This window comes from Phlebotomus papatasi, chromosome 2 (genome assembly GCF_024763615.1).
Source record: "Phlebotomus papatasi isolate M1 chromosome 2, Ppap_2.1, whole genome shotgun sequence".
In the NCBI taxonomy this organism is placed as follows: Eukaryota; Metazoa; Arthropoda; class Insecta; order Diptera; family Psychodidae; genus Phlebotomus; species Phlebotomus papatasi.
In genome coordinates, this window is record NC_077223.1 from 70,222,776 (window position 1) to 70,246,904 (window position 24,129).

The 24,129-nt window shown below is 32.4% G+C and overlaps 1 protein-coding gene across 1 annotated transcript in view; it reads right to left on the reverse strand.

Annotated features, from left to right (window-relative positions):
• LOC129804190 (scavenger receptor class B member 1) overlaps positions 1 to 20,512 on the reverse strand; it is an 80,052-nt gene extending 59,540 nt beyond the window's left edge. Inside the window, exon 1 of the mRNA XM_055851276.1 lies at positions 20,139 to 20,512. Coding sequence (XP_055707251.1) covers positions 20,139 to 20,178 — 40 coding nt within the window. The 5' untranslated portion in view covers positions 20,179 to 20,512. The remainder of the gene's footprint in view (positions 1 to 20,138) is intronic.
• Positions 20,513 to 24,129: the final 3,617 nt, after the last annotated feature.

Sequence of the window (24,129 nt, forward strand, 5' to 3'; positions counted from 1 at the left end):
TTTGATATATACAAACACCCATCAGGCTCCAGTATTATATAACTACCCAACAACAATTTGCAGAGGGGCAAATCAACTATATTTACCAGTACACCCAAGTAGCATTTTGTTCGTCATATCGTCTTGTAGTAATATAATAAGTGTATATAATCATGAATTTTTAAAATCTGGCTTGTGCTATTTCTTTATTCAGTTTCAGAGATCCTTATAAATATGGAGAGTAAGATGTCTCTATCCTGAAGTGTGAAAACATAATAAAGTATTGTTTTGATCAGGAGGTCCATTGCACACGTAAACGCAAGTTGTGAACGTCAGTCGACAGATCGGCGTCAATCAGTCTGTATAATCGGCTAATCGTACTGGTAAGTTGGTCTGATCGCTTAATTGTACCCATCATTCTACGTATTCAAATACTCACGCCGATTAGTCAATCTGATCAGCTGATCTTACAAATCAATCACCGTTATCAGCTGATAACGCCGAACTTTCACCATGATCAGCTGATCAAATTGACAAGGCACTATATTCTCTAATACAGGCTTGAGACTTAATGCCCTAGGCACACTTACGACATAAGCCGAGAGATGGCTTAACGTTATTATAATCAAAATAATGATTTGACTAAATTCACATCAGTTTTCCACTAATTAAACCGTCTATCGGCTTAAGTCATAAGTCATTGTAGAGCATAATGGCCTATAGACACACTTACGACTTAAGCCGAGAGACGACTTCACTGAATTATAATGAAAATAGTGCTTTGACTAAATACCCAACAGTTTCCCACAAATTATGCCGTTTCTCAGCTTAAGTCGAGAGACGGATTAGTCAGAAACTGAAAGAAATGTAATCTGATCAATATATTGATTATAATTACGTTAATCCGTCTCTCGGTTTAAGTCGTAAGTGCACTGAGAAAAAAAGAGGTTGCGATTAACATTTTTTCGTCACAACTTTAACACTTTTTGGGTGTAAAAATATATCAACATTTTTTTAATGTTAATTTTACACCTTCTTAAGGGTAAAATTAACATGAAAAAGAGTAACTTTAACACATAATACACCTAAAAAGGGTAATATTTACACCGTTTTCGGATCAATACTGCAGGGTAAAATTAACATTTCCGGAATGTTATTTTAACTTTTTCGGATTTCTCTCAGTGTGTGTCTAGAACATAAGGCTTAGCCATGTGGCTTGATATCTCTAATTCCCTATTAGTCAAAGATTTTTTGGAAAATTTTGACTTAGGATTGGAATAATAAGGTAAAATGATCGATTAGATTTTGAAAAGTCAATAAAATTGGATGCTATTTAGGATTTTGGATCCTTCAGGAACTGGGCTGAACATTTAGTCTGAGGACCGCTGAAAATAAAGGTTTAAAAGATCTTTCGTATATGGTTAGCCCATGGTTGACGTAATTTTTTCTTTAGCACAAAACTGACGCTCACCGAAAGTGCATTGAATCCAGAACTAAGTTTGGAAGTTTTACACATTTTACTCTACGCAGGCTTAGCATAAGAATCTAACCCAAGACTTTTGGGAATCACAAAGAGAGCGCCTTGTCCACTTAACAACCATCAATACTCCCAAAGGTCAATTATGAAACAACTATTTTATTTCTTGCATAGTCACTTGGGAATGTTCTCTGGCTTAAGAGTTAGCTTAGATTCTTTACAATCTCTTTTTTGCCAATTCGTTGGATATTGTTGGTTTTAAATCGTCAAGCCACTCGAAGTTGTCTATCTCATTAAAAATAAAAGATGTTTGATCTAGGAGGATGACGATAGAAGAATTTCAGACTGCGATACTGATGAAAAAAAAAATCCGAAGTAAGATTGTAGAATAGGAGCTGACAGACCGGTTTCAAATGGCTTACACACTCTCTTGGTGAATAATTACAAAATGCAATCGAGACTTGAAGTCATTTTAGTCGCGAAGTTGTCTTTCACGTTTATTTTTCACCACGTCCCCTCAACAATGGGTTAAATAGAGACACCGGCGTTGCCAGGTTAATAAAAAAGTTCGAAGTTGCGCAAAAAAAAATTCAAGTACTCAAGAACGGATGAGCCTGAGCGCAGTTGTTTCATAAATCATACAATGTTCCCTGGTATTTCTATATGAGGAGTTGCAAGAGAAACGTGCCATGCAAGGAGGTCCGTCCGCAACATTCCAGCTTAACCAATGATCCGACTTTCAATGTGATTGACCTGTGAGATCTTTACTCTTCACACCATTCAACCAAACACCACGATGAGACATTGATATTAATACCAATTGATTAAATATAGTAATGCTTCAGAGAGAATCACAATGACAGCTTGCAATCTGTTCTACTTTGATAAATTTCAAGATATTTCTGCAGAAAATCTACTTAAATCATCAAACATCTGCTTGGGAAAAACTATTTGTTCCCAGTGCATTGAGGTTCGTCGCTTGAACGTGTTGAAGTCTTTCGTTTTATTCACCTTCACTTGCGACGTCTGTTCAATCTTCCACAGAATTGTGCCTCTTAAACGAGATATTTTCTTCAAATTCTCCATCATCTCTTGATTATTGCGGAAACTTCCATCTTCCAACGATTCTTTTTCATTACAATCAACGTCTGAGAAAAACTTTCCGATGCATGTGCAATTGCTGGACAATTTTATTGTAGATTGTCTCCCCGGAGATTATATGCATCATTTGTTGGCATAATTCTATGATGTTTGCATAATGCTCAATTGTCTCTTGGCAGGGAAATTGCAGATTCCAAAATACTCACGTTCATTTTAACACTCAGCAATTGCTATTATTTTTGCAGAATGCTGTTTCGTGAGATTCATAGATTAATTTCGTGCTGAAAATTGCTCTCTTCCCGCCTTTTTCTCACCCAAAAATAAATCCCCACAAAAAAGGTGTTTCCATTGTCAGTTTTTGACCATGTTTTGCCACGAAAAATTCCAAAATTTCCCTCTCGATTCTTCACTCTCAAACTCGTAGTTTTTTGTGTCTTGTTTTTCTTCTAAATGACTCTAAATTGCTATATTGTTCCCACAAGCTTTTACTTTCTTCCGCAATTTTCTCCACAAAAGCTCTCTTTTCCACAATTTAACTTTGTCTACCTCTAGGCTTATAAGTTTTACTTTGAATCAACAGAAAGCGGTTCATATTCCAACGATTTTTTTAAAGGTTATGTCTGCAGAAAACGAAGAGCTTTTTTGCCATTTTTTGCTAAACAACTAAACATATACTTTTGAGCAATCGATCAGTGTTAATGGGATTGCTTGATCAATCACTTGTTGCTCAAGGTTTCATTAGACAATTTTTCATCTCAACAATAATTGATTTTTAATGGAAGTTGGCAAAAGCTTAGCGTTCACTGCACCACAATTAAAAATTTCCAGAGTGCAGTGAATTTTGAAAAAAGGCGAACAAGCTTTATTATTATTAACTTATAAGCAAGGTTATCGGGTAGAAAATGTTGGATATTTCTGTCACACATTTCATGTTAATAATTCATCCATTTATTTGCACACACTCCGTCTCTAACGTAATCAAGCATTGGAAGAATATATTGTCGCTTGCATCAACAATTGTTCTAGCTTTCAAACTCCTATAATTTTTGCAAATTTCAGTTTTACATAATTCAGTTCAATAATATTTCCTGTGCTCATATTCTTTAAGAAAAGAAGAACTATTTGTTGTTAGAATAACAAATAACATCAGAATAACAAAGTATTTTTAAAAAAAAAATTTGAATCCAGTTTGATAAATATTTCAATAAATAGGGTGTATGGTGTTTATTCTGAATAAATGCATCCAAAATTTTAGTTAAAAGAGTGTATCTGCTCGAAGTACGAGGTCAAGTAAAAAGTTTTGAGCATTTTACGCAACATTTCTTTAGCAGGAAATATCTCACGATATATAAATCGGATCGAGTTATACTAAACGGTGTTTACAACGTGATTCTTTGATAAAACATAACGAATTCGACCCATTTTTAAAACGGATGGTGCCTGAAGATGAAAAGTGGGTCACATGCGAGAACAACAGTTGGAAAATGTCTTGGTTCAAACATGATGAGCCGGCCCAAACGATCGCGAAGCCCGTGGGATTAGAAGGGAATCATCCACTATGAGCTACTGCTTATTGGCCAAATGCTCAACTCGAACCACCATTGTCAATAAGTGACCAAATAAAAGCAGACTATCGACCAGAAATTCCCAGAATTGGACAATAAGAAGGGTGTTGTGTTTCATCAAGACAACGCCAAGTCGCACACATTTTTAACGAACGACATTTCAGAAACTCCGAAAGCTTGGATTGGAGATCCTATCGCACCCGCCGTATAGTCCAGACATGACACTAAGGGATTATCACCTTTTCATACATTTGCAATTTTTTTTATGGTGTAAAACTTGTTTTAAGAAAGGCTTATAACAATGAGCTAGTGGAGTTTTTCACCAGGGAAAAGAAGTTCTTCAATCATGAAATTGCCTTCAATATGAACGAAAGTTAATAAATTAAATTTCGTATAATTTGATCTAAATCGGATAATCCCAACTACGTTTATTTCATTTTCAAAATAAAAGCTCAAAAGGCCACAATTCTTTTTACTTGACCTCAGAAGTTTTTGCCATATTTCCACAAGTTAATAAATTACAATATTTTTCCTATGTTTGTATTCTGAATTTGGAACAATAACGGTGCTATCACACTAGGAATTTCGCAATTTAAATTTAAATTCAATTGAGCCAATTGAGCATTATAAGATTTCTAGAACTTACTTGAAAATTCTCACAGCCAGGACACATTTTGCAAGAAATTTGCTCAATCTTAAATAATGCCGCGAGATTTTTAATTGTGAATGACTCCGGAAAATGTGTGATAGTACTTAAAATGTCTTAAGTCACTTATCTGTTATGCAAAAGAATACCCAAAACCAGAAGAAAGGGTTGTAGGCAAGGGGGCTGATGAAGAGACTCTCATACAGTCTTGTTGAAATCTGTATGAAGTCATCCCAACTACGATTTCTTGACACAACAATTTCCTTCGAATTGCTTTGGAGGAACTCAGCAAATTACTCCCGATACTGATGCTTTACTCGCGTACAAGTTTATCACTAAGTTACTGTACTTATCTTATTTTTTAGCCACAAATAATATGAATTACGAGTGAATAAATTTAATAAGGACAATTCGGTTCAAATGTATACTTGTTAAACTGCAATAAAATTGAAATTTTTGAGCAAATTTCAACATTTTAATTTGCTGAATTAAAATTTATTTGAGCTACCACATTTATGCTATTTTAGCATGTTTAAACATGTTTTGGTGGGCCAAGTATTAGTTTATATCAATAAATAAGCGAAAATCTATCAATTCAAATAATTTTTAATGCAAAATTACTCATTGGAACAATTCATCTGAAAATTAAATTGAGTTTCCAAGTTGAAAAAATCGTAGTGTGATAGCACGGATTTTCTTTCAAAAATCTCTATTTAAAAAAAAAATTGTCAATATCAAGTTACGACAATTGCTCATGAACGTGACAAAAGAATCGATAGTAACAATGTTAGAAGATTTTTTCTCTCCACGTTCTTGCGTCAATGCTTCGGGTGAAAAGTCTCTTGTTAAGTAGGTACTAGAGAAGTAATTCTTATTGGCATGTTATTTTTTTTCCAACAAGAAGCATATTGTCGCACAAAACAGTCACGATTCTCCAAGTAAATTCATCATTCTTTTGACTGCTATTGAAATGCATGCGTATGCGAAAATCAGCAAAGTATTGTTAGTAAAACAATGTACCAACACCTTATTAATTGTTTGTTGATTTTCTGTAGAATTCTTCAATTTCCTGGTCGATGTTATTTATGTTGACTTCTTGAGCATTACAATATTGCTTCTCTGGTGCGAAATTTCGACAGAGAAAAAAAACCTATTTGTTTTTAAATTAATGATGTTTATGCATAATTATTTTGTATTTACATTCGGTTTTTTTTTTCAAGAATGCAAAACAGAAAAGAATTGCAGAATGAGCAAATTGAAGTATAGTATTAGAAGTTATTTTTCAAAGTTTTAATTGTCGATTGACTAACTCTCTTCCCACGGTTTACCTCGCACTTCAATAATCCTCGAACTATTTAAAAAAAAAAGACTTCATTGTTTTAAAATAGAGAAAATTTTGCAAACAATTTATTAAAATTGTTTCTATCACAATGACCTCGATAGACAATTTTTTGGTTATTTGAAACTAATGTTATTCCATTGAAGGAATAAGAGAAGTCTTTTCAGCATCTTCATCTCAATTTTAGGCCACGAAATTTATCCAAATTAACAATTGTCATGGCAAATTGGAAAATTATCTCTCTCGATAGTCTTTGAAACATGAGCATTGTTTATGGTTAATACATGGTGGGCGCGAAAGGTCATATTTTGTCACGCAGCCTCTCCAAGTCACAGTGATTTTGGAATTTTGCTCTGAAATGTACACAAAACCTCTATATATTCGTCAAAAAACCAACAATTGATGGGAATGTCAAACATTCAAATTCTTTACAAAAGACACGCAAAACGCAGAAAAAATCTCCACAAATATTCAAGTTGTACTTGTTCGCAAAATCAAATATCTTATGAGGTACTTCAATGACATTGTGTGGTGATTTAGTGAAATAACACGTGTCATATAATTGCTTCATATTAAATTTCTCAGTAATTGTAGAATTGTCTTTCATTGCAGGTCTTTCATCACAATATAAGACCCTCAGATTTGCCGGTTGAAATCTCAAAGAGATCAGTTAAATGCAACAGGTCCCAATTGCTGCAATAAATCATTTTTGAATATGTTCAGTGATACTTTTGCATGAAAGGCAAATAATGCGTATTGTATAGGATTTAATGGATATCTCCAATTGTGCTGAAAAGACGAGATTTAATACTCTCGAAAGCCCTATTGAGTTTAAAAAAGAGTTGCTGAAATTAATACCAGTCACGTGCAACTAGTTGTGGCTTTGACTTATTTTGTTGCACAATGGAGCTAAGATCGACATTCTCTCTGAAGCCCTCATGAAGCACTTTTAGAAGCGTTCGGTGAGAAAAAAAACAAGTCAATTGCCTACTCATGTGGATCATTTGGATGGAACCACCAATGATTGACGTTCACAAGAGCAAAGTCTAAGATTAAAGGAGTATGCATTTTGAAGACTAGGTCAAGAGTCTGGATCTTGCACAAAGTGCCGCTGTACGTGAAAGAAAAAGTGAAAAACAACTTGCAATGTTGGTCAATTGCCTCTGTAATTCAGCATAGATTCTTTAAACTTTAAACTAAACCATACTAAACCGGCCGACAGTACATAGTAGAATTAACAAAAAGTCATCCAATTAGACGATTTTGTGTCACACCAAAAGAAATCATCGCTCAATTGCCCAAGGTTCTAGTTCGTGGGATAGTTTCTCTTTTTTGTTGCATTACAATTGGCTTATAAAAAACATTGAAAGCTGTTTAAAATTAGAAACATTATAATAAATGTCAAATTTGTGAATCAACAAGTATACTAAAATTTATTATCAATTTTAATAAACCTTCCGATTGAAATTTCCGATTAAAACGTTGCAAAATAGATAATACTAATATTTTATTCTCTCATTTGCACGACTTATTGGGTCTCTTGTATGGGTTATTTTAGAATTATAGATTACTTTATGTGTAATCTAAATTCATTGAGGAATATACACAGAGATACTCCAAAGGTGATGGCTTTCAGGCTTCGCACACACTCCAGCTTCAAACACTTCATATTTTTCCCTTTTCCTTTAATGAATCTGACCTATCTATATGGCATATTTTAATAGCAGGAAAAAGGGGGTGATATTATTTTTTGCATGTTTCCGGGTCATTTTTTGCCTGTTTTCGTACACATTTCACGAGATATCTCCAAAACTACGTAGGTTGCCAATTTGGTGTTTTCGGTTGCCTCTTCGCTATTAAATTGGCTTTTATTTTGTATTAGTATTTTTGTTAATTCATTCTACAATGAGAGAAAACAGCTAATAATCTCAAAAGTTTTTTCGGCTCGCTAGAAACATATGAGAAACATACACTGAGAAAAAAAGAGGCTACGATCAACTTTTTTCGTAATAACTTTATCACTTTTCGGATGTAAAAATATATCAACATTTTTTAATGTTAATTTTACACCTTTTCAGGGTAAAATCAACGTGAAAAAAGAGTAATTTTAACCCATAATACACCTAAGAAGGGAAATATTTACACCGATTTTGAATCAATACTGCAAGGTAAAATTAACATTTCCGGAATGTTATTTTGACTTTTCTCGGATTTTTTTTCACTCAGTGTAGAAAATGTCATGCCCCTGGCTGGAAGTATAAGTTACACATTTCCTGAAAAAAAAATAGGCCAAACTCATTAAAGGAATATGGAACAAATGGACCGAGGTGAGAAACCGAAGGATAAAATCCCAAAAACCAAAATCCCGAACGCTAAAATCCCGAAAGCCAAAATCCCGGTTGGGCCAAAATCCCGATAGCTAAAATCCCGATAGCTAAAATCCCGAATTCTTAAAAGTGTCATAGCTACTCTCACAATTGCACTCGCGCTTGCTAGAAGCAAGGAAAATTTTCCTGTATTTTGGGAAATTATTTTACACATTATCCTCCATATAATTTCATCCCTTTCAGGATTTTGAACATTCGGGATTTTGGATTTCGGAATTTTGGCGTTCGGAATTTTCGCTGCATCCGGGAACAAATATCAAGTATTCGAAGTCAGAGTGTGTACGAAGCCTTAAAGCCTTCCGCTACAAAGTTCACAATATTTTCTCTAATGTCTTTAAAGTAAAGGTTTAGCTCGTTTGCTCTAAAGTCTGGTAGATAATGATTCATTTAGGGAAAGTGCTCGTAATTTTGGACAGGGTGCTCATAAGCATCAATGTCCTAAGTTTGAAGTGAAATATTTTCAATACTACCTGAATTTTTTGTTACTGCCTTTTCAGAAGAATTGTTTAGAAATTTGGCAAGCTGTTTATCGTCTTTGTTTTTATTGAAATCAATCTTAATGCGTTTACAAATAATTTGATAGTACAGATGATTTTGACTCTAATTTTGGACACCTTGCTTGTAATTTTGGACAACATGATCCATCTCAATAGGATGTTCATTATTCCCCATTTCAAGAATCTATCTCACTAATTCTTCTTCCTGTTTATGTAAGGGAACCGTAGAATGTAACAAGGAGTCCGAAAACTTTCCATATCATTCATTAAAGTGAGTTGACTTCGGTACTCCAAGGATGTACGGATTTGTGCATTTCCTGGGCTTTTCGGGAGCCTTTCAAGGCATCACAAAAGCAAAAACGTCACGAAATTTCGAGAAAAAACACCTGTCTAAAATAAGAAGTAACACCTCACTGGTAAATGTCTTAGAAAATTGCCCATTTTTCACACGAAAAACGCAATTCACAAGAGAAAACTCAGTTCAGGTCAAACCAACAAAGTCACTATAAATGTGAATCAACACAATATTCAATGAATATTTAATATTATCACTTGTAAACATAGTAGTACTTCACCATAGCTAAATAAGACTGAAGTGAACAAAAAGTTCTGTCATATTTCTCGTAAGCAACCTTTCAAAATTTAATGAATTTAGTGTTACCTTCCAAAAAGAACAAATATTTAGATAGAATACAATATTCATGAAATATTGGAAAAAATCCATAATTTTAATCAAGTTATATTTACTGTCCAATTTTACCCTCAAAGTGTCCAAAATTAGAAACTGTCCAAAATTATGAGCACTTCCCCTAATGATTCTTTCGAAAGAGAAATGTTCAAATTTCACATCCCAAATGTTACAGAGTAGGATTTTGATTGATTCTGTCTCGAGTTCTTAAAGTGTCAATAGGTATTCCTTTTCATCTTGTCCAAATTAGCCTGAAAAATTGCTTAAATATAGTTCATTTGTGAACTTTCAATCTACCATCCTTTCATGTATTATGATATTATCTTTTATAATACTACAAAAAAATATTATGTGAAGTATTTCTAAAAATATTCTAATAATAATTCTAATATTATTTTATAAAATAATATAAAAAAAATAAAGTTGCATTTAGATTTATCATTCTACAAAGTGATAATTCTGACAGACAAATGATTGATTTGCATTCTTTTAAAATTACCGACATATCGCTAGAGGTTATTGACAAACGGTAACGGAGTTTGTTTTCCGATCATTCCGATAGATCATCCTTGACTTATCAATACCGCGATTTTATTTGCAATAGAGAATAAATTGTTGTCTCACTGAGCTACTGCTCCCTTCTGTTTGATTTAAATTAAAGCAAATGATAAGGTGTGGCCCATTATGATCTCACAATTACAACAATTTGATGGCTCATCTGTCTAAATACTAGTGGTATCTCCTATTATCTATCCGCTGAACAATTTAAAATTGTAATTAATATTTAACTAATGAATATTTTTGGGGATTTCCTCATCTTCTAAAAATATTTTACTTGTCGTGGGAAATTAATTGGCACTTGCTTGAGATTTCCCAATATTCTTTTCCACCAGATAAACTACTTGGCATTATACAAATTTTTAGTAGTATCTTTTTTTTATTTATTCCTCATTGAAAGCGAATTGAGGTTTATTTCCATAGCAAAAAGAATTTATGCAAGATCTGCAGTGGTATATTTTGTTTGCTAAATTTCCTTCCACGAGTAATTTAGCATGGAATTCTATAAAATACGGTGACCCTTTTCTTGGGCAAATATCGCAGTTGGGGGTTCCTCGGAGTTGAGCATTTCGTGAAAGAGAAATTTCGCAAAGAGCAAAATCGATGAATAAATCAAAAAGTGTTTAATAAACTTGGTCAAAACAAACAATTAGAGTTTCAAAATATCCAGTGGTCGTTTTGTGTCACTACTTTTTTGCCTTTTTAAACCTTTCTAAACAATTCAAACTGAACGATCAATTTTTCTTCTTTCTTTTGCAACATAGCACCAAGCAATTTTCTGGCATCGTCCCACCTTTCTCGAATTTCAGCAATTGCTATGGCTCTTTCTGGTGGATCAGCTTGCCCCAAAACTATGTTTAATATAATGTTTCTATGAATCTTTAGAGGTGTCTCTCGCAATGATGCAAGAAGAAATAGTGGAAAAAAACCCCAAAGTTGCTAATCAACAACGTGCAATGCCTCTTTTTTTTTGGAGGTAACCATAATACATACACTGAATCCATTTTTTGGATAATCAATCTCAAGAGTCTCTTTCTTTTTTTTCACCTTCTGACGACCCGAATACATGAAATGATTTTCATTGAAAATTACAGCTCTTTGAGTGCACATCACGTCCATCGGCCATCAATATAATATTACCTGTGCGAATTGAGAGCCAAACATTATTAAGCTTCAGTGTGCTGACTTTCCGTTCCGAATGAATTAAGTGTCTCATTTGGCCATATGTTTCACTCTTCTCATGAAATAGTCACAGTTCATGGAAAATGCATCAATTAGTGCGAGATTATGCAGAAATCTGAGATGAGTGTCGTCACCTGAGACCTTCACCTCATCTCCACTCTCTCTACCCTTAAGATTGTTTTAGCACTTGAGCGACTCTAAAGCGCAAAAGCTAAAGCTGTCGAAGGGAATAATTATGACATAATTAGCAGGTGCAATTCCATTAGGCACCTCAAATGATGTGCAATCCATTTGGAAAAGTGCGGAAAGAATGAAAGAGACACCTCAATGAGCTATTCACCTCGCAAGTTCTCCTACAATTAATTGGTGTTTTGTTGCAATTAACCTTCTCGCAATTCATTCAACTTTACCTAAAGGTCCCGCAGATTCATTAAGCATTGCTGAGATAATGCTATTGATGAACTTGTTTTAGCTTATATAAACTGATTCATTTTTTTTCTCGAAATTCCAGTTTGGGAGGCAATTCGAACGAAGGGGCAGTTTTATATCGAAAATATCCTTATGGTTTTTCAAAACTTTATTTTTTTCGAAAAGCATAGAAAAAGCTGATACAAAAGATCTAATTTCTAACTCAACATTACGAAAAATTGTGTAAAACCGAACTTAAGTCCAAATCAAAAACCGAAAAGCCAGAAGGGCTACTTTGGCGCCATTTACAACGGCGTATTATGGCCTCTACACAATAGAGAAATTTATGTCCATATTGAAGCAAATTCCTTACGAATGTGTAGGAAAAACTCTTCAATATGGACATAAATTTGCCTAGTGTGTAGAGCCCATTAGGTTGGGATTAATCTTAATTCGATAGTCAATGTAAACTATAGTTCATTGCCAGTTGCAAGATGATATTAGAATGGATTCAATCTGTTGTACATCTCCCAAAAATTTCCAGAGATTCGAAGAAAGAATGCAAAAAATCAGTTTTATCCAAAATCAAGTTATTAATTCAAAATTCTGGAAACTAACACAGAAAAGAGCGTTTGAGAACTAAATTTAACTAAGTTTCAAAAATCAAAATAATATAAATATGCAAGCGAATACCATGATCAATTTAAAGATGATTTACATGGACAATATAGTAAGGTGGGGTAACTGGATCGTTTTCCAAAGAGTGCTACTTAAACCCTTGCTTTTGGTCTGATGAAAATCTTTTTTACTTTCTCTATATCCATAGAATTATTCACTGTTTCATTCAGAAACATAATATAAAAGAATTATCAAAAATATTAAAGAAAATTTATAAAATAGTGATAATACTGAAAAAAGTCAGCATGCACTAACCGGGTCGCCTTTTCGCTAATTCACTTTTAATTAAGCCTTAGCATTTAAAATACTTTTTCACAAGAAAAAACAATAAATGTTTTCAATCAACCAGCTATCATTAGCGAAAATATCACTGCTAGAAAATTTTTAGTGAAGAACTCAGCTGGCACAAGATTGAAATGAGTCGATTACACTCACTTATTAATGGATAAAAATATTATTTTTGCTTTTTCTCAAACTTGAATAGTTATATTATGTTACTGTAGTGACTATGTTACGGAAATAAAAGTAAAAAATATTATTTTAAGTGGATTAGTCATAAACGATCCAGATAGCGAAGCGCCCGGATTGGCACACTTGACTATAATGAGAAAATTTTACAGCTTTGGAATTCTCAAAGCTTGCAAAAAAACAATTTGAATTCAAATATCTCGCTGACATTTGTGAGTAGAAATTTATTAGTTTTGATTTTCTTTTATTTATTTATTTGGAAAAATGAGTAGAAATTATTGAAGACTTCATAAAAACGTGCATTAAAGCATACCTTTAAACGTTTGATATGCAAATTGAAACAGTTAAAGAAATTTTTACTTTTGTCACTTCAAAACTAGAGTGCCAATACTTAAAGACAGAATTTAGAGACTTAGACTTTTTATTAAACGACTTGATTTGAAGAATATCAGTGTCTAACAGGCACTTCCTCTTTTATTCTTGACTTATATACAATAAAAAACGGAAGTACTAGCATGTTGTCTTTCTCTCTTATCTCTTTCGCGTCTTTAGGGTCATATATGACCCGGGGAAAAAAGTTTCTTTTTGGCTATTTACATTAATTGAAATCTAACTGGAGTCTTGAGAAAATGAGCCAAGAATCTTACATCCTTCTATTATGATGTCGTGCACGAACAGATAGATTTCAATTAATGTAAATACCCAAAAAAACTTTTTTCCCCGAGTCATGACATTACCCTAAAGACGCGAAAGAGTTATGGGTCACATTTTGACTCTGTACTAAATACACTACGGAAACATTCTAAGGACTTTTATCCCAGTCATTTCCGACACTCTAACTTAAGTGCCCAGTGCTTTTAATTCGACAAATCGAATTAAAAGCACTGGATACTCGAATTTTTCTTATTACTCACAAGAGGGGAACTGTGCAAATTTCGTCCAGTTTTAAATTTCGACCGCTTTGAGTGTAACTTCGGCCAAGCAGCTTAATTAATTAAAATTGTGAATTTCATTTTCGAATAGGCAGGCAACGATGTTTTTCTTTTAAATCTTACTTCTTTTTACAATGTATTAACACAAAATTCATCAAATTTTAGATATTAGATAAATTAAAATTGTGTTATACAAACTACAATGTGGAGAGATTCTAACAAAAAATATGACAGATCGTTTGTGTTGCTAGCAGTCTATTGGTTTGAGGTGAAGTTTAAATGATTTTTTAGTGTCCATTAAAGATTGTTTTTTTATCTTAATAGTAAATCCTTCTTTAGATTCCGGGTAAAATTTCCCAGCTGGATTGTGTATTTCGTGTAAGAATTATTATATTGTGAGCTTCTCTACAATTTTTGCAGTTCACTATTTCATCAATACGTTATTTCTCTTAAATTTCTTATTTATTTTAGTTTTTCCAACTTCTTGGTTGGTAAATGTTCGAAAAAAAAAGCATCGCCTCTGTGAAAAAGATAATGTGGAAAAGGTATTGGAAGAGTTCCCAAAGGGCAAGTTGCCATGAAAATCTTTGTTTTCTCTAAAAATCATTCTCAATACATTTTAAAATGAATAAAGATATAGGCATATCTTTGGATAATATTTCAGTCACCTTGATTCTCATAGTTCCCTGCCCTTCCGGAATTCTTTCAGTCTTTTTCGCATATAATCTCGTTCTTCTTAGCGACATTTTTGCATTGTATAATCTCTATAATATATAAAAACAAAAAACTTATGGAAATTTGAGGAACAAAAAAAGTGGCCGAAATTGCAAACTGGCTGAGATTTGAAAAAGTTACTCCGAGATTTTTGATATTTTTTTCTTGTCAAATATCATAGGAACTGATTATAATCGGAATCAATGATTTTCACACTATTATGCTTAGTGAATATGACCTTTACCGGATATGATTAAATAAATTGAACCCTAATGTCACACTAATTGTATTTAGAAAAAAGAATAGGGTAAAGTGTATAATTTGGAATTAGTGTTACAAGTTGGACAATTCGCCGGTACAAGTTGGACATGGCTTTTTTCTTGATAAATACAGTACAAAATTTGTTTTTAAGCACTAGAAACCAAATTATAAAACTAAAGCATTAAAAATATACAAATAGAAATGCAGTACTAAATTTATCAAGATAAAAAGCTCTGTCCAAATTGTACCATTGTCCAACTTGTACCACTGTCCAACTTGTACCACTTTACCCTATAGCCAAAATACAAACAATTATAAGTGGTAATTCCAAGAATCATTTTTATATGTTAGTACCTACTAAACATCGCGAGTCAATAAAAATATCAAGTGCGAATTCTAGCACATATTTTCGAAACCATTAGGCTCTTGCTATAACAAGAATATTTGTTATTATTATTTATAAGAAAAAAGTTTTACAAATAAGAAAAAACGTCACAGCATAAGAATGGATTGTTCAATATTTGGTGAATAACGCAAGAACTAAATGAAAAGCTGAATAGACAAACAATGTAGATATATCAGGAATTTCCTTAGTCTAAATATTCTTTTTCAAGGTACATGCTTGACCTCCTCATAATCGCCGTCATTTAATTTACAAAATATTAAATTCAGACACTGTTGTTGAAGTGATTGATTGGTTAACGAAAAAAAGTGTAATTATTGAGAAACTACAAGACATTTCCTTTTCTACGAGAGGAAATGTATAATAAGTTTTGGTCTTTTGTCTCTGCTGTTTTATAATTACAGTGGTTACTCGTTGGAATATGGTTGAACGAAAACAAAGACTGTTGGTCAATAAGGGTGAACAAATTGGTAAGAAAGTGGCTAGAAAAGAGTAATAAAAAAAAAAGAGATGTGTCACTAATTTTCAATTGGAACTGTAAAAAAAAGCAAGGCTGAGATATGATATTAAAGATATAATGTAGGTTAACACGTGCTAAAATATTAATTGCACGTTTTTGAATTAAGATTTTAAATCGACACTAAAGAAATATAAAACTTCGAGGTTTCTTTAATTATTTCAGCGAATAAAAACATCCATTAACTTTACACAAATTCAATATATCGGTAGCTATTCTGTTTCATTTTAGTAATAAAAAAATGTCTAAGCCCTATTAACTAATATTTCGGTTGTCAATATACTTAAAATTTTAAGCAATCTATCCTTCTACAATTAATTTAAAAATGTTTTTTAAGGTAAATTTAGCAATTCCCTATTAATAAATTTATTCAAAAATAGAGTGAAAATCAATGCAATTGAAATTTTCAATAAATAGATGCCGCCCAAAAGAGAAATCAAAGAATATTAATGAAATTACAAATTCATTTGGTTTATTAACGATCTCTCATTAACTAATTCTGAAATCACTATCCACCGCAAAAATTCTCTAAGCCTCATTACCATGTGATGATTGAGGGAATTGATAAATCAACCATTGGCCATCCAAATGGTCTTTTGCCGAAGAAAATTGCGGTAAAGGCGGAAGATGGAATCGAAAGTTTGTGAATCCACGCGGAAAACTAACTGTTTATACTTTCAATTATAGGCGTTTGTCATAAAAGAGCTCTCCAGGAGTATGGAAAATGACATGTCTGCTCCACTGAATAGGACATATTGCATTTTATAACATCTCTTCTAGAGTTAATAATTATTTCTATTTGACTTTTCAGACACAAGATCCCATCAATAAAAAAAATTTCTCGTCAAGGACGTAAAGTTGAATAACAGCAAAATGCTTGAGATGTGCCGAACCGGAAAATGTGTTTTCAATTCAACGCTGATTTTTTGCTGCGAAGTCTGCGCAAAAAGAATTGAAAGAATGAAATTGGAAGAAGAATTAACACGTGAATTGATGATTTTTGCTGTTGTAAGAGAAAACCTTCTTGCACGACCTTGCTTCTTTACATGGTCATGCAAGTTCATCTTTAGCAACACTCAAATGAAATTTAATTCTACCCCACCCATGTTGACCGGAACTATTATATCGAAATCGAAATTTGAATTTTTACGATAGTTTCTTTGAATATATTTTTGCTATTAATAGACTATTCAGATAAGGAATATTTGTTCAAAAATTTATGGGAAATATGAGAGTTCACGCAGAGAAGAAGTGGGAGTTTATAAAAAACGTTCTAGAATTTTTATACAACTAAACTTTTCGTCTAAATGCTTACGACTTCAAAATTGGGAACAGTTATCAGCGCCACTCACGGGGAAAAACAGTGCCCTCTTGCGGAAGAATACATTGCTAATGAATATTTGTGATTTATTTTTATTTCGCAGTGAAAAATAAAACCATTTAAATTCCTTTTGTCGGAAAATAGTATGGAAAACGGATGATAAAGAAGAATAGACTCTAGCCTTAAATCAAAATAAAATTTCAGGTAGAAATCAAAACAAAAAAATATAAACTAAGACGCAAAGTTAAACGTTTGCGAGCTTATAGAAATCGATCAATACAATCTTATGTGATCAGACCGTAACCTTTTCATTACGAATATGGAACATATAGAGAATATTGTTTTTCTCATGATTCCAATAATACTTATATTTTTTTTTATTTAATCAAATGTATACTAAATATAATACTTACAATTGTAAAACAAAAGCCTTTCTTATGCGCAAAGCCCAACAAAGCATATAAAAGCCCTGTAATCGACTTCAAGAAATCTTATAATAAAAATTATGAGTTTAAATTCTTGAATAACTTATATAATGGTCATAAAACCCCAACAGGTTTTAAAATTGAATTATTCTGTAAGAAAAATACTTGATGGGTAGACAGCTGGAGAAACTATCATAACTGTGAAATCTAACAACCAATAAAATTTTTGCAGAAAAAAATTGCAAAAACTACAGCAAACTCTTAAGATTATTGTTTCTTTTTTGAAACGGTTTCTGGAGAGTTGAAGAAAATTAGTCTTTGAAATGTTATAGCTTCATCTTAGAATAGGGCAAAAATAAAAATTATGGAAAACTATGCAATCAACTTTGATTTTAAGCAACAAACAATGTGTTTTTATTTTAGTTTTACTAGCAATTTGTTCTTCAGATTTCTGTTTAAATTTAAAAACACTTTTAAACGGGGCTATTTTGCAACGGTGTGTCTTAAAAATCCACTCTATTGATTTTTTTCGAACAAAATGAAATCTGCCTCTGATATAATACTTCAAGTGTAGCTTGGATAAAATAGAATGTCAAATGGGCTTTCTTATCGAATTGAACCTGTGTTTAACAGAATCCTAAAGGCCTTAAAATAGAAAAGAAAATGAAAAATACAGTTTTTCTAGCAAAATCTATTTTTGTTTCTTTAAATCCTTGTTTAGGTCTATTGAAGCGTCCCTTACGGTGATTGTTGGAACTTCTTTATAGCAATACTGTATAGTTCAACCGGATCCCGGTCAAAATCCCTAAAGCCAAAATCTTGAAATCTAATTCCAAAAAGCCAAAATCCAAAAAGCCAGAATCCCAAATTGATAAATTTTCTTTTCATTTAGGGAATTATTCTACTATCTTACATGTTATTTTGACCACTTAAGATTTAAGGCTTTCAAAATTTAAGTTCTAAGATTGTGGCTTTTTAGGATTTGGCTGCCACCGGTCCAGGTATACCTTTTATTTAAGCCAGTATTGATCTAGATTGGTTTAAAAACAATGTAGATATAGGAATTTGATATAGGAAACCTTAAAAAAAAAAGTTGAAAAATCTTATACAGGGATGAGGCCATGTTGGGCAATTTGGAAATTAGGGTTTTTTCTTCTATTTTTAAATGGAATCGAGCCGTATTATGATGTGATTTTGCTTCGCAATTGGTTTGCTGAGCTAAATTATATCATACTAAGGTTCAGTTTTATTTAAAAATACGAGAAAAACCCTAATTTCAAAGCTGCCCTAAATTGAATTTTTTGTTACTCCTTTTTAAGGAGTATTGCTTCGAATCTTGTAAATAATTTATCATCTTTGTTTTCTCTATAAAAGCATTCTTAATACATTTTAAAATGAATAAAAATACAGGCATTGCTTTGTATAATATTTCGGCCACTTTGATTCTCATAGTTCCTGGCCCTTACGGAACTCTTCGAAAGTCTTTTTAGCATTATCTCGTTCGTCAAAGCAACATCTTTTGTGATTTTTTTTACATTGTATAATATCTAGATGTAAGAAATTAAAATTCATGTGAATTTGTGAAACAGAGAAGTGGCCGAAATTGCAAGCTGGCCGAAATTTAGTACAATTCCCTTAAGTTTGGTTGAGAAATCTCTGAGATATGAGGATTAAAGTTTTAACTTGTAGCCCGCAAGTCTCCAAGATTAAGAAATATATTTTTTTGATTAATTTCTGCTCTATCTTGTCTTTATTTTGTAGCAATTTGTTATTTAGATGATTAAAAAAATGCTTAAATGCACAACTTATTATTAGGAGAGATGAAATTTCTTTCAAAAAATGATTCTTATGCGCTATAGCTTTTGCCAGATGGTTTAGAACTTTGGTCCCGGAAAAAAGATGTTATCTATGCCCTGCCCTTGTCTATACCGGCGTCTATACAATAATATAGGCTAATATCGACCACATTTTTGCTCATTGTCCTATGGAACTGTTCATTTTACAATGCGTGGGAAGTAATTAATATTCTAACGGGCAGTGAGAAAAAATCACTTGATAGAAAATTCCCTATAACACGTGGAAGGAAGATTGTTCAAATGTGAAACAGTTGTGTAAGGTGAAAAAGAATATTAACTGGGAACTGGGATATATAGAACTTGACAGCATTGGACAACAGATATCAAGGAAATCTTGTAATAAACACAATCTCAATATTTTTTCTCTTCTCATCTTATGAGTACAGATCAAATTGAATATTTGAGCCCAATATGCACACCATTCACCTTTCGTTTCGTGACTCGGGTTTCTCGCAGAAGAAATTTTTATTGTTTTTTTTTATTTTTTTTGCAGTACCGCGTGTATGAAATAAAACGGTTTTATTTCTCTCAAGTCGAAGATCCGTAAAAATAATTTATATTTAATATAAGTAAAAGTGTTGATGCCTATTTTATCTGCCTTTTGGCTATTTCCGTGACATTACTACAAATCTCATCTCTATTGTGCGTGGAGAAGAAAACGCTAATAGAGAAGGTACATTGAGATTTTTTTCTTCTTTCATTTTTCGAAAAAAAAACTTAATTATATAAAACTCACATATTCGCATTCTTCTACTGCCACCAACAATGTGACTCATGGTGATTACTTATGTTAACTTCTTGGTTGATCACTGAATCTCCAATGACTTTCTTCGTGTAAAGTCACACACAATTGTACGTCTTTGTCACCTCCGGAAAGATCTCTCTTCGAAAAATCACTTGAAAATTTAGCACCAAATTCACACGTTTTTCTCCTCCGTGGTTCACCAAACACACAGCACAGAGTTGGTAACTTTGAAAATATAATTCTTGAACAAGTGGAATTAAAATAATGTGTACAAGTAGAGTGGAAAGGTAATTTGAAAAATAGTGACCGCGCTATTTCAATAGCAGCACGATACTGAAAGGTGCTCGAATAAGCTGTGCGTTCGCAACTTGTATTGTTGATTTTGCAGGTATATAGTTTTTTTTGAATGTGGTGAAGAAATACAGAGAAAAAAATGTAAGCTGGAAAGGAAACTTTGGCAAGGTAGTCCCAAAGTCCGATGGGATTGGACTAATACCACTCCGGAGTCAGAATGCAATACAAAAAGCGCCGTTTTTGACTTTTTTTCGCTCGATCGCAAATAACATTTTCTCGATTGATTCTGTGACGGAGGTTGTTTCACAAACAAGTAAATTATTTAGTGATTGTTATTCACGGATTTGATTGTGATCTGTAAGTCTAGAAACGGGGAAAAAATCTTAGTCAATTGTCTGCGATAACTTCTTTACTGTATACCAGTTTCATAAAAAAATATTTATAAACTTATTGAACACATAATGGAAACATCTTGCAGTCTGCAAATTGATTACATAAATAAATTAGAAGAAACCAACATATGCATAATATGAATTTTAAATTAACCTAAACAAAATGTATGTTCTTAGTTGTAGCAATAAAACTTTACTTACAAGATTAGAATTTTTAAACAAATCAATACGTAGAATTAAAATAAAATTAAAATTATTAATCAATGAATAATATAACCAAAATTTCAAATTATAGGAATTAAATAACACAAAAAACTTAAGATTAATTAAAATATATACCTACAAACTATTACTAAATTAAATTTAATCTCGAAATGGAAATAAAAGTAAGGTAAAGTACCCTGTAGTCGGCCGGTTTCTCAACTCGGCCAGTGCGACTATTTATTCAATTTACTTAGATTTATTATAATATGGTCTTACCGATTTAACATTATAAGGTGTATTATATTATATATAACGTAAATCAGTGAAAATTTCATAGAAATTGACTATAAAACGTTAAAAAATTGGTTAAATAATTCAAGTGGCCGAGTTGAGGAACCGGCCGACTAGAGGGTACTTTACCTTATGTGTCTTTACACTGCATTGTGTGCTGGATACACCTACGACTTAAACCGAAAAACGGCCTAACGTAGTTAAGAACAAAATAGTAATTAGATTCGTTCCAATCAGTTTCCCACTAAGCCGTCTCTCGGCTTAAGCTGCAAGTCTGTCTAAGGCATTACATGCGTGGGAGGACATTGAAACGTGAGGGCTAAAAGACAAAACTTTAATGCTTATATCTCAGGGATCTATCACTAAATTTAGTCAATGAACACTAAATCGACTAAATCAAAAGGTCTCGATAAAACCCTAACGGTATATAGATAAATTCACAACTCAACCGAAAGAAACCGCTCCAAGTCACCAAAATCTCCAAATCTCTCTCTGTATTTGAAAAAAAGTCGCAAAAATTATTTTATTGCCAAAGTACAGTACCTAAATAACTTTTACAGTAGGGGAATTCTGTAATTTTCGTGGCATTGTCACGCGTGAGTTCAAAACCTGACAATGCCATTCGAGCTTTTTTTGTCATATCATATGAGTTCGAAAATGCAATTCATTGAATTTTTAATGAAATCCCTTTACTTGATGATTTTATGAAAATACAGTACATGTCTTGGTTTATTTGTTTAACAAAATTCATTGTCATTTGAATTTCCAGAAATCTCAAATATGTGACTTCTGACAATGAAACTTGAGCTGAAATGGCAATGTCACGGCTACAGAATCGCATTTTCGAAAAAGCTCTCCTAAGATTCGAACCCAATTTGTCATATGGCATTGCCAGAGCGTTACAGAATTCCCCTCCAGGATTGATAACTGTAAACTTTAGAAATGTACAAACCGACCATTAGCCTCTCAAATAACACAAGTTTTTAATATAACTGGTTACAGAATGTTGATCGTATTTTTTTGAGCCACTTTATCAAATTTGTCAAGAAACTTTTGGCCGATGAAAAATGATCGACTTTTGCAAAAGAATTATTTTTGATATAAAATAAAATTAATTAATTTTTTTTTTGAAACATATAAACAAGATCAAAAGTTTATAGACCACTCATTTGCGAAAAAATGAAAAAGTCACTTGATTTCTCAGACATAGCTTTTTCAAGAAACTTTTGGCCGAAACTGTATATATGAAAAAATATTGTAGCAATATTTATCAGCCTTTTCAAATAATTTTATCACTAAAAATGTTTAAAACAATTATTTATATGCGTAGGCTGTAAATTTTATAACTTTTTTTTATTACGTACGTTAAAATTTATGGAATATATAGAATTGTATTTTAAAAATGTTTAAAACTTTTACTAGTCTAATAATTATAATATTCAAATTTTTATTTACTTTGTGTAATTATTTATTTTCTTGAATTGCTTTTATATTGATTGATAACATTTGGTAATTTAACTTTCTGTTGAAGGTTGACTTATGTACTTTCCCTCAGGGTGCATTATGATTTTTTTTCAAATTTAAGAAGTTATTCTAACTGAAACTCTACAAAATCTCACTTGCTCAGACATTCGTGCCAATTACCTGGTTCTCGATGGCGTCATTCAACTCATTAATTATTGTCTCTAATTATTTAAATTTACAGCAATTGAACGCTTGCAGAATATACGTCTAATTTTACCTGCTATTGCCACTTGAATCTCATTTCACAATAGTATGGGTCTTTTGCAACGATTGATTCATATTTTCATTGCACATCATGTGACACCTTCAATGAAATCTTCACACAATACTTTTTTAATTGTCTGTTTTAATAAAAAAAAAATAGCAAAATAACCTTTTTCCAATGAGAATCTTCAACTTCACGTTTGATTAGATCACGCTGATGCATTTGAGCACGTTTGATTTGGGCTCAAAAATTCAATGACTTCTTGCAGCACTGATGGAATGCACAAAGGTGTACATAGAAGAATTTATTATTCATATCTCACCAACTCTTCAGTATGGGAATTTCATTGATGATTTTTTTTTCGATATAAATATTTACGAATTTTGCTTATTTTATTCCAACATCACACTAATTCAACCTCGAGTGGCGAGAAACACGGTGAATTTTAATTCTCTGGCACCTAATTTTCGTGGTTTAATTCTAACTGTAGCTGCAATGGTTGTTTTTCTCTGCGAAAAAAAAACAACTATAAAAGCCTATGAAATCGCACTTTTTTTAAGCTTCTTCGCCGTAAAAATGTGGAACAATTTCTTTCAGTCATGGTGAGTAAAATTTGCCAGCATCATCTTTCAAAGATATTTTCGATATTTGATTGCATTGCTATGGACAATGAGAGTAAATTTGCTAAATGAAACAAAAAGAAGTCTTTGTCCTTAAATACTTTCATCTCTTCGGAGGTCAATACTTTTCAATTTCAAACAAAAATTATTATTCACAAAATAAATTTTGGATGGAAATGCCCATAAAATATTTGTATTGTCTGCCGCCTGAACTTGAGTATATTGAGCAGGCAATAAAAGAATACGCGTCTGCACAAAATAATCGAACAAACACGATTTGCCAAATTAAGAAATTTTTAAATAAATTTGAACTTGGAGTTGAAAAGAGTTCAAGAGGTTCAGTTGGTTCAGTTTATAAAAGTTTGTGTGCGCCAAGTTGCATGCAACCCGCAATGCAATTTACATTTGCACAATTTTCCCATGATTTCCACGTAACTAACCCAACTGACCAT